This window comes from Cetorhinus maximus, chromosome 21 (assembly GCF_964194155.1).
Source record: "Cetorhinus maximus chromosome 21, sCetMax3.hap1.1, whole genome shotgun sequence".
Taxonomy (NCBI): Eukaryota; Metazoa; Chordata; class Chondrichthyes; order Lamniformes; family Cetorhinidae; genus Cetorhinus; species Cetorhinus maximus.
Window position 1 is genome coordinate 93,709,272 of NC_135899.1, and position 15,802 is coordinate 93,725,073.

At 41.7% G+C, this 15,802-nt stretch overlaps 1 protein-coding gene across 2 annotated transcripts in view; it reads right to left on the minus strand.

Annotated features, from left to right (window-relative positions):
- Window positions 1-675: 675 nt before the first annotated feature.
- The window catches only part of LOC144696146 (myotubularin-related protein 9-like), a 51,000-nt gene continuing 35,873 nt past the window's right edge, over window positions 676-15,802 (minus strand). For both annotated transcript variants that reach the window (XM_078567492.1, XM_078567493.1), the window contains 5 exons: window positions 12,423-12,584; window positions 8,802-8,943; window positions 7,655-7,875; window positions 4,880-5,031; window positions 676-2,338 (listed from right to left, as the gene is read on the minus strand). In XM_078567492.1, the coding sequence (XP_078423618.1) occupies window positions 2,193-2,338; window positions 4,880-5,031; window positions 7,655-7,875; window positions 8,802-8,943; window positions 12,423-12,584 (823 nt within the window). In that variant the 3' untranslated portion in view covers window positions 676-2,192. The remainder of the gene's footprint in view (window positions 2,339-4,879; window positions 5,032-7,654; window positions 7,876-8,801; window positions 8,944-12,422; window positions 12,585-15,802) is intronic.

Here is a 15,802-nt window from a genome sequence, read left to right on the forward strand (position 1 = left end):
GGCCCCATATAGTGTTGCTCTCAGTAAATGGGCATCCTGCTTTTAGTGTAAGGGACATGTACAGCTTATGCATGGGGTTTTGTATCCTGGAGGACTCAGTCATTGGATTTGACAGCTGTACCCAGCACCATCCATCAATCAAAATTAGCTGGCCTACAGATTGTCTGAAACAATGATCATGAGCTGACTCTGCACTGAATTTCTTAACTGAATAATTAGAACCAATTTTTAACCTAGACTACTGAAACCAAAGCCTTTGCTCCAGCACAGCCTTTGTCCCCACAGAGTATGTAATAGATTCTCTTTGAGTTTGACTATCTCAGTCTAGTAAAGATTTGGGGTCTGTCAGAACGTTCACGAGATGGGATTTCCCAAGGAAGCCAAAGAAGCTGCCCAGACCGACCCTGTTGTTGTGAGGGGGAGGGGAGGCAGTGGAAGATTTACCCATGGATTCCCCCCTGTCCCTCCTCCAAACCTTTCCTCTCTCTCCCAACACACACAAGTGCATATGTACACACCAAGATTTAATTCTTACTACTATCAATTTTTTTGAAAACTGTATTTCATATTAATTCAGATACATATAGGGGATCAAATCTGAAGTTGATAAATTGGTAGAAATTATGTTGAAAAGGAGATACTACAAATTCATTTTTAAATGTTTGACACAACATATTGAAAAATATATTACAAATGACCTTTGTACTAATAAACTTTATTTAAAATTTGATTTTATACAAATATAAATGTTTTGAAATTTTATTAATGTGCAGAATTAACAAACCTATTTTGATCAGTGAAATAAAACCAGACTTAATCCCAGGAACACAAAATGTCTTCGTCACATTGTAAAACACAGAGCAATTGAGAAGTGATATTCAATAATATTATAATAATAACTTTAAAGGAGGGGTGAAGGAAGAATGTAATGCTACCATTTTATTATTTATTCTGTTGAACATTTGCTTGTTACCACTGAATTTCAGATTGTGTGAAACGACCTATAAAGAATTCAGGAAACCTTCACTCCAACACTCAATGACATGTATTAAAAACACATATGGCTAAACTGTTCACTTTCGTAATTCAGTCTCTTCTCAGTGTGTGAAGTTTTGTATGAATTGGGTGGACAAGCTTTAGACACATGTCCATTGAACCAGCCACACCAAATATTATTGCAGTTCTCCTTTACCAGCACTGGATGGCATTGCATTGCTTTTCTAGATGCTGGAACCTTCAATGGTTTAAAATTACAATGCAACATTTACTAAACACAATGAAATTGTGACTTACTGAGACAGTAAACCTGCAATAAGATTAGCGTCTGTTCTCTTACTTAAAAAAACAGATCCATAACTATTGAGGGTCAAAGCTCCCACATCTCCTACCGTACAGCTTTTCACTCTTGACCATTATCCTTCCTATAGAGGAAAGTAGATGCCCACATCATTTTGAAAGGTGTCCATTGAAATATTATTTTTTAATCTGAATGCAGATCGCTTATCGAGCTTCTCTGCATAAACCAAAGCAAGTTTGCCGATAATGGTATGAATGCAAGTGAAATTGTCAGCTCAAAAACAAAGTCTGTCCCAGAATATCTTCAGGAAAGTCTTTCAAAATTACAAAAGATGCTCAATTACACCTGAAACAATCCTATCTCTGTATTTAGAAAAAAGCATCCAGGAGAATAGTGTAGGCTGATCGAGTTCCAGCAGTGGAGAGACTCTGCAGAGAACTTGGCTGTCCCATTATGAACTTGTATTGTTGGCCCTAACAATGTTTCTACTTCAGAGTGAAAACAAACATGTGTACAAACATGGGTCAGCTGGCTAAATAATCAGTAGTTAAGGAGCGAGTGATCTGGTTGTATCTTATTAACTGTTACGAGTTCACAGCTGATTTATTATAGTTTTCATATCAACAAAGCAAATAATAAAGTAAAAACAGTACTTTAAAACTTTTATTCAGCTACAGTTGTATTTATCAGGATGGAAATTGCTTTCCCCCAACTCTCCTTCAACTCTGTCATCAATGGTTTCCTACGTCCACCTCTGTGGGTGCACAGTCCAAGTTTTATTTTTGTTTTTTCTATAGCCCTACAAATGGTGATGACCTTGAAAGGGTGAAGCTGGGAAATTCTGAAAATCATTCCGATCTATACTGGACTCTGAATATCAAATGCTGAAAGTTTCCTAGTTTCTGGCATGGTCTTCCTTCAGAACAGACAGTTCTGTACTTGTAGGATTTGCTTTTCTCCTGCTGTGTTCCATGATGTGATTAATCTGCTCCCAAGCCTCGTTTTGATGCTCTGGTGATAGATTCCATCTTAGGAACAAACCTGAAACATAAACAACAAAATATCATTGGGGGGAGTGTTGAACTGGACCTATTCTGTGTTTACATTTAAACCAAGACGAACTCTTCACATTTTCTCCCTTCTTTTATTTATCTCACTCTCTTTTCTTTTACTCTCAACTTTATTAACTTGTTCCCCTGCTTCCTCTTCACCGCTTTCTCCTTTCCTCACAGATTCCTCATTCCCTAGCTACCTATTTCCTCCTTCACTGACTTCCTTCTTCCTCAAGTTCCTCCCATGCATCTTCACTTCTTTTATAATAGTTTTCCCCATTCTATCTACTACATACATTACTTTCATTATCTTTATTCCTCCACCTTCGTAATCTTCTTTCCTTCTTCTTTCTCTTCTAATCTTCTTTGCAATGTGCAATTGCTGCTAGGATAGAGCTTCCTCCTTTAGGCATTGGGGTTTTTACTTCACCCTCTATAGGGTAATGCTTTATCCTGAATTTTTCTATTAATCTTAGCAGCATAAGTGCCAGCCTGAATTACCAACATGAACAAAGCAGCTTTATTGTTTGAGAGTTCAGTAACAAAGAAGGCTGAAAATTTACAGGCTCAAAAAGGTTATCTTTCAGCAACTATGAGATTCTTTTCTGCTATTTTTCCAATGTTTGATGAAGGGGAAAGAGTTGATTTAAAAACACTTTGTTTAAATTTGTTCTCCAATTTGCTAACTAATAAGCTTACAAAACTTGAGTTACTAAAGAAAAGATGTCTACATATTTGGCAAACATTATCATCCAATTAAGTTCTCCTTTTCAGTTTGCTAATCGTCATCTGTGGTTTTGCTTCAGTTACAATTCCTTCCCCTCTCATCCGGTTTAGGTCGCTTCTGAAACGTTGACTGCCAGCATCATTGTATACATTTTCAAAAACTCCCATGAATCTTGTAGGACAAATCTCACTTGAGTTTGATTCTTTTAACATTATGGGTCACTTGTTTTCTCTTCTCCTTTTTGAGAAGATATTTTTACGTTCACAGATTTTGATCTTCAGTTGCTGTCCTTATCTAAATATATCCTGTTTGAATCAGCTTCTGGCAATCTCTTCAATATGCTTTTAAGTATTTGCCATCCAAAGGCTGTTGTCTGCAGGGTGAACATTGAAAAACAATATGCAGGGGTGGCTAAAACTGCGGTTTACTAGCCACATATGGCTCTTTTACAAATGAAATGAGGCTTTACAGAAAAAGTGGGGCAATTATTAGGGTGGGGTGATTAATCTGGATCATTCTGAAGAACTGGACAAGGCCTTGGCTTGGGCCACCTCAGCTGCAGGATTTGGTGCTGCCAGACTGGGGTGAGGGTGGGGCCAGAGAGGGCCCGAGAGCATGGCCGGGGAAGGGGGAGTTGGGGGTGGGGGGATGGGCCAGGGGAGGCTGAGAACAGGGCTGATAGTGGGGCCAAGAGAGGAGGAGGCAAACTGGGGCCTGGGGTTTGGGCCCTGAGAGCTGCTTCTCTCTATTCTAGCTCTCCCACATTCACGCAAGGTGGAGAAATCCAGGTCGGTGGGGAGGGTGGAGTAGAAGGAGAGGGTGTGTGGATGAGTTGGGGAGCTGCATTGGGAGGGAAGGAATGGATGAGTGAGTGGGCTGGGAGGGAACATAAGCGTGTGCAATAGTAATAAAAATATGTCCGTGTCTTGTGGCTCTCGAGTGTCTGGAGATTATCGTATCTGGCTCTAAGGTTCAGAAAGTTTGACCACCCCTGTAATAAGCTATTCATGTACCTTCCTTTGAATTTAATTACTTTTCACCCAGTCTCTTAATTTGTCATCTTTCTAAACCACTGTTGGGGGGGCATTGCTGATGTTTCAATGCACGTTATACCATTACAATTCTCCTGGATTCTCCCAAAGCTTCAACTCCTCGGTTAAATAAAATTCAGTAAGTGTGTTTTCCAGCATTTCAGTCGTCAATTGTGTGGCAAAGAACTGAGCATGGGCCATGCCTGTGCCCTCATGGGGAATGCCAACATCAGAGTCCCCTCATAGACTTCTAAACCACAGTGACATTGGCAGAGGAGAGAACAAGAGATAGAGAGAAACAGAGCTAAAGAGAGGTGAAGAAATAGAGAGAGGAGAAAGAGAGAAAGGGAGAAAGAAAGACCTTGTATTTACAAAGAATCTTTTACAACCTCAAGATGACTCAAGTACTTTACAGTTAATGAAACACTTTGAAGTGTAGTCACTGTTATAATGTAGGAAACACAGCAGCCAAGTAGCGCACAGCAAGCTCCCACAAACAGCAATATGATAATGAACAGATCATCTGTTTTTTATTGATGATGGTCGGAGAATAAATACAGACCAGGAAATTGGTCCTCTGCTATCCTTCCAAATAGTGCTACCTGAGAGGGAAGAAAGGGTCTGGTTTAAAGTCTGATCCAGGATCTGTTTCATGTCACCCGCTGCTTGTTTATTTTTAGCACCAGCTGATAGGTGGACCAGGGAGAGTAGACAAAGAGGAGAACAGGTTGCCTAGTTTGCAGTCTTCAGTGAATATTTTAATCACACATACCTTGCCAAAGTTGCAGGCTCTGTGGAGCAACTGAAGGCCATATGGTGAGGCTGTTCCTTTCGTACAGAGGATTAACGTATAGCTTTCGCTCACAAGGTCTGTTTAGCCGCGCCCAAATGGAAATCGTCTGTTCCTTCACATTCAGATTAAACCTACAAACCATGGGGAAGATATTCAGAAAGTAAATGTACTTTATAGAGTGTTTCTGCTGCCAGTACTTTGTGTTTTCTGCCAATTGTTGCAAACCTGGGATAAGGGGGGGAATCTGATGCAACAAATGTGTTTTATTCTCTTCTAATTTACAAATGAAGCAAGTGGCACGAAGCAGGGTGCAATAATAATGGGACTGATTAATTCCACTGACCCAGTTGAAAGTCTGAGGCAGTGAATCTTCTGGTGATTAGCCTGAAACCTCCTTTCCTGGGACTTGAGATAAAATGGCAATTTATAAATCCAGTCCCAGATTAATCTGTTAATTTATCTTTGAACACTAAGTGATAATACGTTAGGTTTTATATCAGATAACATTAATTGTCACTAAGTAAATCTTCCCTTTTACACATCCACTGGAATTAAATTCCTTTCTCTGTTTTGTGTTACACATGTTAGTCTTTCTAAAAGACAGGAAGAGACCCAAGGAGCAAAGAGGTTTTTATATTGGTGGTGAGGTTCCATGATAGGGGTGTCCAGGCAGAGGCCTTGGATCTTTGAGTCTCCTTCTTACTTTTTGACATGGACCTAGTGGGGGGTCAATGGGAAGCAGTACATATCTTCTATGCCTTTGATCATCAGTCTTGGGACTTGGGAAAAGCCATCTCTGCAAAGTCACCTGAGATATAGGGAAAGGTTTTACAGGGGTGAGCCATCTCGCCACGGGCCCTGTTAGTTCGACTTGTTTGTGCACATTTAGCTTTTCAAATTTTTTGCCCATAAATTTGCTGCAAGTGTTGGTACCTGATGATGGCATGCATTGTATAAGTGACATTATTCTGGCCCATAGAATTCACATCATTTGTATAGATAGATATTGTCAACGGTGGGAATAGCACAGGCTTTGTTGCTGGTAGCCTGATATCAATTTAAAGTGCCTTAAGAGACACAGTCAAGCCTCTTCTGCGTAACATCATTGCCAAATCACACCAGTAAAGTGACATTAAAAAGGCCTGATCCAAACTGCAATGATTCTGACCATCGCTTTTCCCTATGATACAATCCCAGTTACAATTCACAACCAACAACCTTTTATAAATTAGACAATTTTACCTACCTGAAATGTGCTGGATCTCTAATAGGAGATAACAACAAATGTGACCATTTCCCCTTTCATTTTAAGATGGTGAAGTCTGACTGTTTTCTCAGTCAAAGTGAAAGATCAAATCTGAGTTACACTGTGGGAGGCAACTTCCTCTGAAGTGTCATTGACTCTCTGGAGAAAGGAGGGGAGTCTTCCTACACCAGGAGCATACAGTAAGAAGTTGTTAAGAATGATTTATCCCACCAGAGAACCAACTCATTTCAGAGGCAAAGAGCTTTTATTAAATGGAATTATTCACCATAATGGAGGTCAGTACGGCTATTGGAAATTGACAGATAATCGGCACTTCCCAAATCTCCTTCCGATTTCTGTTTTAAATAAACCTTATTTTGAACGTAGAAGTTTTCTTTCTCTCTTGCTGAGTCCCACTCATCTCCGAATTTAAAACTCCCACAGAAGTACTGGTGGTTATTCGAGAGTGCAGGTAATAGAATCTTAGCTAATGTACGTATTCCTGTGTAAGGAAGTTCCTCAGCCTGCACACTGTAAGGAAATCTGAAGCCAAGGTTTGTTATACAGAGCTTTCATATTGTACACTAAGGGCAAGTTCTGATTCTCTTATTATTCCCCCTTACTCACTGGATTTTGCAAGAATACTGGTATCTATGTCATAAATTCTGTTGTTCTTGATATTTTTTGATGGTTGGGCAGTCTATACTAAAGATAAGGAAGTAATTTATTGCATGCAAGTAGGATTACACACATCTGAGTTATTAGTGGGGTTGACTGAAAGTATGACCTTTCCTGGAACCAAAGGAGAAAGCAGAATTGAAATAGACAACAAAATAGTTAACTGTATGTTTGACCACCACATCACTTGGTATTTTAACAAGAGAGTTACTAGGAGTTCTTCACTGGGTAGGGTACAGTCACGGGGGAGTTCAGTGAGGCCTAGGCCATTTTAACTCATGGGTGATATTTGAATAAAGCAGGATCATCTCCCACTCAAACTCAGGGGGAGGGGCCTCACAGCTGATGGTCAAGGATCTAAAGATGCTGGGGCCACAAGGAACCTGTCCCGATGGTGCTGGTGCTGGGGAGGGGGTTTGAATGAACAGGCTGCCACTGAGAGAAAGGGGTAAGGCTGCGGATGAGGAGGCCAGGGATTCATTGCAAAGCTCATAAATTCTGGGAAAACAGGAAACTCTCACCATTGGGAAGCATGGGGCAAGTTGATGGGATTTGCTCCCGATCTTCAGGGATAAAGGTGGAGTATATTTGGGAATCCGTTGTTCATTAAGATTTATTTTATTCAAACCACACAATTTTTATAATTTAATTTTCAAAACATTTAACAGTTTAGAAACATCTTAAAACAGGCATGAAAAATTTGACCTACAGAAGCTAAGTCCTGCGATTATAGCTACTCAGACTCCGATTGTGAAGAACTTGACAGTGATTCACTGACAATGACCTTCGCATTAGGCGGAGTTTGGTAAAACGATTTCCTCCTACGTTACCTTTCCTTTTCATTATTACACAGGAAGGTCCCAAAGCAGGAGGCGTACGCGTGTTCGAACAGAGTGATGAGGAAGCGCTCATTAAACTGGAACGAGCAGGGGAATTGATAGCTCATCTGCCAGCAGCAGTCAAGGAAGATAAGGAAGACTGGTGCCTCTTGCTTCAGCTTGGCATGAGAATAAGCTGAACTTGCACATCGCAGTTGGAAGGGATGACCTGCCTGTAAAAAAAGGAAAATCAAAATGTGACTGAATGTTTCAGGATGAGCAAAACTGTCCATTCGCCCCTGCAAAAATATCAGAACAGAGACAACCTCAGGATCATTAAAAGAAAAAATAGCATGAATATTGTTTCTTGGAGGTAGTTTCTTCATTCTGTGAGCCTAGATAATAAATGCTAGCAGGCCATTCAACCATGTGAGGCATCACAGCTGAGCATTATCCTGTCCCCATGCAATGTACACACAAACAGACTTTCCAGCAGGAACTGCCAGACAGCAATCAGGAGTTGGGATTCTAGAATCATATAAAATCATAAACCCCGCCCCCTAGAAGGAGGCCATTCGGCTCATCAAGTCTCTGCTGGCTCTTTCAAAGAGCCATCTATTTAATCCCACGAGATGATCTTCCCCCATTCTTGGCCCAGCAATGCTGTGCCAATTGTAAAACACAAGCCACTATGCTGGCTGAGAACAACTCGGACCTTCTGGCTGAAGGTGACTGAGTTCCACACGATCCTTACAATAAAGCCATGGGGTTGCTTGTTTTCACTGTTGAAGATAGACGTTAACTATGAATTTCCTCAACCTCTCAGGATTCCAAAGATAGTTACAGTCTAAATGATCAAATACCTCATTGGATCAATAGTCTGCTGTTGAGCCAGAGGGTGGGGAAGCACAGAGACGGCAGCAGCTTAGGGTAATACCAGATGCTGTTGTTATATCAAAGATGAGAGGATGAATATTCTGGAGTGTTATTTTAGAACCTTTACAGATTGGAGGGTATTCATGCAGACTTTATCCTTCAGGGATTAAATAGGCAGGATAGAGTCTCTGATAGGATGGACTGCCCATGGTCTTTGCAAAGTGTGTACTAGGAGGGACCAAATGGCCTTTTCTTAAACATGTTTCCTTCTGATTTTACATACCTGTAACCATTCCCGTTCGATAAGAGCTTGAAAACCACTAATGGTCCTGCAGTCTGGATCTAAGATGATTTGTGCCAGAGATGTGAGCTGTAGTGTTGTGTCTCTCCCCTCAGAGCCGTGGATCAGGACAGATGCTCCTTCCCTGTATTGAGTGACAGCACAACTCTCTCATCTATCCAAATATTCAGCCATATATTGTTCCAGGTTTAGCTGTGGTTATTTAAATTAACTTTGAACCAGTTTGATTATTTAGTGTTGATGCAGTCAATCTTTGCTAAAATCCATTTTCTTTCGCCAAACGAGAAAATAGACAACATTAAACAAAAGAAATGTTCTGATAGTCTTTGTGGCCAATGAATTACATTTTGAAGTGTGGTCAATGTTGTTTTGCAGGGAATTTTTGGGTATTTAGATTAGCAAGCTAACGTTCTGAGCACCCATTTAAATCTTGGGAAGACTGCAGCCATCGTCTTTGGTCCCCACCACAACCTCAGTTCCCTAGCTACGGACTCCATTCCTCTCCCTGGCAACTGTGAGGCTGAACCAGAACTTTCTCAACCTTGATCCACTGATGAGATTCCAACCACATATACCTCCACCATCACTAAGACGGCCTATTTCCACCCCTGTAACATCACCTGATTCTGCCCCTCCCTCAGCTGCTCCACTGCTGAAACCCTCATCCATGCTTTGTTATCTCTGTACTTCACTATTTCATTGCATACCTCCTGATTAGTTTCAGACTCACATTGAGTCCCTTTCCCCTATCACTCTGTGCTCGCTAACTTACATGGGTTCCTGGTCCAGTTTTAAAATTCTCATCCTTCTTTTAAATCCCACCCCCCACGGTCTTGGCCCTCTATATCTCTGTAATCTCCTCCATGTCCCCAATCCTCTGAGGTCTCTCCACTCCTCCAATTCTGGCCTCAATTTTAATTGCTCCACCATTGGTGGCTGACCCTTCTGCTGCCTGGGCCCTAAGCTCTGGAATTCTCTCCCTATGGCTCTCCATCTCTCTACCTCACTTTCCTCCTTTAAGACAGTCCTTAAAAGCTACCAAGATTTTGCTGATCTGATCTAATATGTCCTTATGTGGCTCAGTGTCAAACTTCATTTAATGATGCTCTTGTGTGAAGTTTTAGTTTGGGATCTTTCACCATGTTAAGGCTGCTACATAAATACAAGGTTTTGTGGTTGCTGTTAAAATCTATACTTTTATGTCTCTGTAATCAGCCACTTTGCCGACATCCAAGATATGATATATCAGCCTGGCGGAGGACCTTAATTTACAAAATGATGTCAAAGTCCCTTTCAACAGTATGTTCTAGAAACAGGAAGTGTGCAATTATGCTTCATTCGTTCAGGTATACTGATAGTCAGCTGTTTAACAGGAACCAGCAAAATTATGATGCCCCAATATTGTAAACATTCATCCGCAAAGTTATCATAGGAGGTTCCGAATTAGCCAATCTTTGCTGTTAGATCACTGTAACTGGTCTCAGTAATCGTGAGGGGAGTGTTTTAACAAATTCTTTTTCCTTATTTCTATTGGGTGATCCTGCTAGGAAGTGTGTTTATGTGAACACCAGATAAGGGCAAGATTGGGTTTGACTGTAATGACTCACAGTTGAATAGGATGCTGATAATCTAGCCTTACACAGGAGAAAACAGCCACGTGGTTGAATATAGAGGGCTGCTGGTGCATGGAATATGTTCAAGCAAGATATAGTTCCAAGGAGAGAAAGAAAGTTGGGGAATACAAATCTCCATGGATACAAATAGTCATTTGGTAGTACAGAACTTGAGTATTGCTGTAAGAAGAGACATTTTTTGTTGAAGCTTTTCATCTTGCACTCATCAGGACAATTCACAAAAATACCAATGTAAGGGAAACAACAAATTTATACTGTATGAGAAGAGAGGGCTGGTTGGTTGGCAAGTGGACTCTGATTGGTAGAGGCATTGCCAGGACTTGCATGTCAATAGTAATGCTGTGTCCAAGTGCTCATTTAACATTGCTAGCCTATTCACTGATATTCCACTTAAGGAAGCCATAGATATTTACGCTGCAGCGCTATATCATGGCAATCTAGACCCGCCACCAGTGTGTGAATCAATATTCATTGAACTTACGAACTCAGCAACTCGCACAGTTGAGTTCAGTTTTAATGACACAATGTATGCCCAAATAGGCGGTGTTGCCATGGGATCCCCTCTAGGCCCAGCTCTCGCAAACATCTTTGTTGGGTTCCACAAGAAATGTATCTTCGATGGAATGACACCTAACCTCTTACCTATGCACATTTCCAATATGTGGATGATACGTTTGCTATATTTAAATCCTCAGCTGCATGTAATAATTTCCTTACATGTCTTAATGGGCTCCATCCTGTGCTCAACTTCACCTTTGAAATGGAGCAGTCAAATGAACTCCCTTTCCTTGGCGTACTAGTTGAGAAATCTGCCAGGAGATTCTCTACCGCAGTCTACTGTAAGCCTATCTTCACTGGTCAATATACACGTTGGGATTCTTACAGTTCCATGCACTACAAGGTTGGCCTTATCGGCAACCTCGTGAATAGGCCCCAAGCCACTTGCGCACCATGTAGGCTTGATGCTGAAACAAGGCTCATCAAAGCCTTCCTGTGGGATAATGGCTACCCTGATCAGACCATTTTGTGCTGTGTATTGCGCAAACTCATGAATGGGCCTAAGGCTGTCACTTTCAGCCCTGAAAAGTGCCCAGTCTATCTCAGATTACCCTGGAAGGACAAGGTATCTCAAAAATTTGAGCAACAGGTGAAGCAGTGTTTCACGCTGCTACTATGCAGTAGCAACACGAGTGGTATTGGCCATTAACAGGAAGCTGCCATCAAACCAAAAAGATGTTCTGCCTCTTCACACAAATGAGTAATGTGGTAAATAAATTTCAATGCCAGTGTGATGCTCGGTATGTAGGCCATACATCCCAAAGACTATCCCAGCTGCTGTTCACGACATGCAGGGTACAGACTGTACCCAACCAGCCCGTGCTTGCAAAACTCAAAACACAGTATCCCACATTAGATGTGATTCCGCGATTGGACAACATTTGCTAAATAATCCTGTGTGTTAAGAATTACGCTGACAACCAAGTTAAGATTGTCAGTCAGGCTCACAGTGTGGAGCATTTGCGTGTACCTATATTTGCGTGTACATACATTAATACAAACGACCCTGTTCTTTGCAGGCAGAAAGAACATGTACACACATTGCGCCTGTTTCAGCCAAACAAAATAAGTGACAGCCATTCACTGACTCATTCCTCAGGGGAATGCCTTGACCAATTAGGGTCAAGCTGCCTGGTTTAAAATTTCAAACAATACTTGGCAGTTAACTGTCAGTCACCTTCAACTCGTGCATTCTCCATGGTAACACCTCTACCAATCAGAGTCCACTTGCCAACCAATCAGCACTCTCTTCTCATACGGTATAAATTTGTTGTTTCCCTTACATTGGTATTCTTGCGAATTGCCCTGATAAGCGCAAGAGGAAAAAGCTTCAACAAAAAAATGTCCCTTTTTCAGCAATCTCCAAGGAGTTCCTGATGTTTAAAAAGCTTCTAAAGTTACAGTCCATTACCTTTCGACACACTGAACAGCCAGACAAGCTGTTGTCAGTACGGTTTTAACATGGGTCAGCCATTTGGAAGCCTCCAGTTTACTGAGCCACCTGTCAATGCTATTGGATTGGTCATTGCAAGCATCAACCAACTTAACCAGGCTTTCCTGAAGGACTCTGCCCCTGCAATAAAGGAAATGCATTGAAACCAATTAGAAAAAGCTTAGTTTAGCTGACAGTAATCTACGAAAAGGAATTCGACAACAAATGCCAAGCTGTTCTGTTTTATAATCTTTACAGTTCTATAGACCAGATTACAGGGATTATGTCCTAAAAACTCATTGGTGCCATTTCACAGGTATAAAACGGGCACAAAAACATCCATAAAGTGGAACTTGTGTACGTGAATTCTGGAGCAAACGTTCACTGTGTGCCGATCGGCACCTGAGGCTCAGGTGGGACTTTGGGCAATGGGATTGCTCCCTGTGTCCAGTTCAGGTCAGCCTCACATCACAGACTCATTTCTAGACCAGTATTTTTATACTGGAGGGTGACACATTCCCAAAACATGTTCGATGCCACACAAAGCCAGATCCAAAATGAGAAGAAATGAGCTCATTAACATTTCAATGAAGCCCAACTTGTACGCTCATCTGTAGTTAAACTTCTACAAATATAAAATTCTAGTGCCCTGTTCCTCTTCCTCATAAATCAAACCCTTCAATTACTAAAGCAACTCTAAAATCCTAAAAGTAACACAAGCATGTATTGGGAAATTCAGATGTAAGTTTATTGGGACAAGTGGTAAAACAATAACTGATTTTCAAAGTTGTAAGATAAAGTTAACTAGAAAAACCTCCGCAGTTTGAAGCTGAATATGTCAGCACAAATCTAATATCTGTATTGATGCGGCTACATGCCATATAGAACCCAGCAATTTCAGCATTAAAATATTTTACTTTTCTTTGTCTCCTTTTGATGACCTTTATAAAAATTATAGTTGGGAACATTCTCTGGGCTTTGACTAACTGAGTAACAGGTGGGGTGGTCAGTAAATGTGCAGGGCTCCATGGGGTAGATATCCTGACCTGCAGAAGCTCATCTCTTGTCTTTAAGGAGGCAGCAGCAATGGAGTCTTTGGTTCACACTCTAACTCAGCAGGATTTATCCTGTTAAGGAAAATGTTGTTTGTCCAATCATTTGGAACTGGTACAAAATAATTGCACAGGTGATTGCCTGCAGCCCTTGTCCAAATGTCCAGACCTGGACAATATCCAGGCTTGGGTTGACAAGTGGCAAGTAACATTCACGCCACACAAGTGCCAGGCAATGACCATCTCCAGCAAGAGAGAATCTAACTATCACTCCTTGACATTCAATGGCATTACCATCGCTGAATCCCCCACTATCAACATCCTGGGGGTTACCATTGACCAGAAACTGAACTGGGCTAGCCATATAAATACTGTGGCTACAAGAACAGGTCTGAGGCTAGAAATCTTGCAGTGAGTAATTCACTTTTGATTCCCCAAATACTCTCCTCTTGCCTGGATGAGTGCAGCTCCAACAACACTCAAAAAGTCTGACACCATCCAGGACAAAGCAGCCCGCTTGATTGGCTCCCCATCCACAAACATTCACTCCCTCTACCACCAACGCACAGTAGCAGCAGTGTGTGTACCATCTACAAGATGCACTGCAGGAATTCACCAAGGTTCTTTCAATAGCATCTTCTAAACCCACGACTATTACCATCTAGAAGGACAAGAGCAGCAGATAGATGGGAACACCACCATCTGCAAGTTCCCCTCCAAGTCACTCACCACCCTCTTGGAAATATATCGCCGTTCCTTCACTGTCGCTGGGTCAAAATCCTGGAACTCCCTCCCTGCACCACATGGACTGCAGCGGTTCAAGAAGGCAGCTCAGCACCACCTTCTCCAGGGCAATTAGGGGATGGGCCTAGCCAGCAACACCCACATACGATGTATGAATAAAAAAAGAATTCCTTGCATATGCTCTTTTCAAAAGGTTCCTACCATTTGTACGTGCATGTACTCTGTAACTTTCACCACATTGTCAGGAAATTACTAGAGGCTGGAAACGCTCAGGTTTATTACCAGAACATGTTCACTCTTGCTGCCTGTGAGAAATGAACTGTTTAATTCAAATATGCTGATGGCTGAACAAACTCAAGTCCTCACACGTTTTCAGTCAGTCCAGAACTACTCACTAATACAGCAGTCTTACCTGATTTCAGTTCCCAGGAACTGAATTGGATCATGTTACAAAGCTAAGGGCATATATCCTTTACTCCGTACAATTACTAAACTCTCATCAGTGGATCACACTAATTGCCTCTGAGTCAGAAGGTTATGGGTTCTGGTCGCACTCCAGAGACTTGAGCACAAAAATTAAGGCTGTCACTTCATTGCAGTACTGAGGAACTGCCACATTGTCAGAGGTTACTATTGAGGCAGTATCGTAAAGTCTGACAGGCAGCATTGAGGGAGTGCTGCACTGTCAGAGGTGCCATCTTTCAGGTGAGATCTTGTCTGCTCTTTAAGGTGTATTCAAAAGATCCTTCGGCACTATTTCAAAGGGGGGCTCTCCCCCAGTGACTGGCAGATACTTATCCTTCAGTCAACTTCACATGATGGATTACCTGGCTTTTAATACATTGCTATTTGAGAGATCTTGCTGTGTGCCAATTGGCTGCTGTGTTTCCTACAGCATCTACACTTCTAAAGTACTTCATTTGCTGTTTAGCATTTTGGGATGTATCGAGGTCATGAAAGGTGCTATATAAATGTACGTCTTTCTTTCTATCAGTTTAGAATGATAGTTTAGAAAAAGAATGTGCAATTTTCTTGATGTAGTGTCTGGGAGTTTTGGATCACCTGGAGAAAGCTGGTGGAGGGAGGTTGGGCTGGGAGGAGTGAACATGTTTCAGGGAGTCTGTCTGACCTATCTTACATTTCAATTAACGGATGGAATATTGAGCCACCCCTCGCTGGACCAGTTCTCTTCTCCGGCTCAATTGTTCCCCCATGCACCACTCCCAGGTGACTCCATCTGCCCCTCTACAGGAACAGGAGCTTTTACCTCAATATTTCTTTGGCATTTTGCATTGAGTAACCTTCACTTCACAGCTCCTGCTGTAACACCATAGGTAGAGGCCTGGATATCAATGCTCCATTCTCCTCATCTTGTTCAGTCGATCAATCAACTATGGAGGTCACTTTAACCTGAACCGCTCAGTGGGAACAGGAGGGTTTAGATCAGGCGCCTATTTCACACCCAGTCCAATTTTATGTTCCAAAGACAGAACCTGCCTGTTTCAGTGAGTTTGGTTAACATTACCTCCCCCACCCACAGCCAGGTGGGGGAGGGGGCGGAGC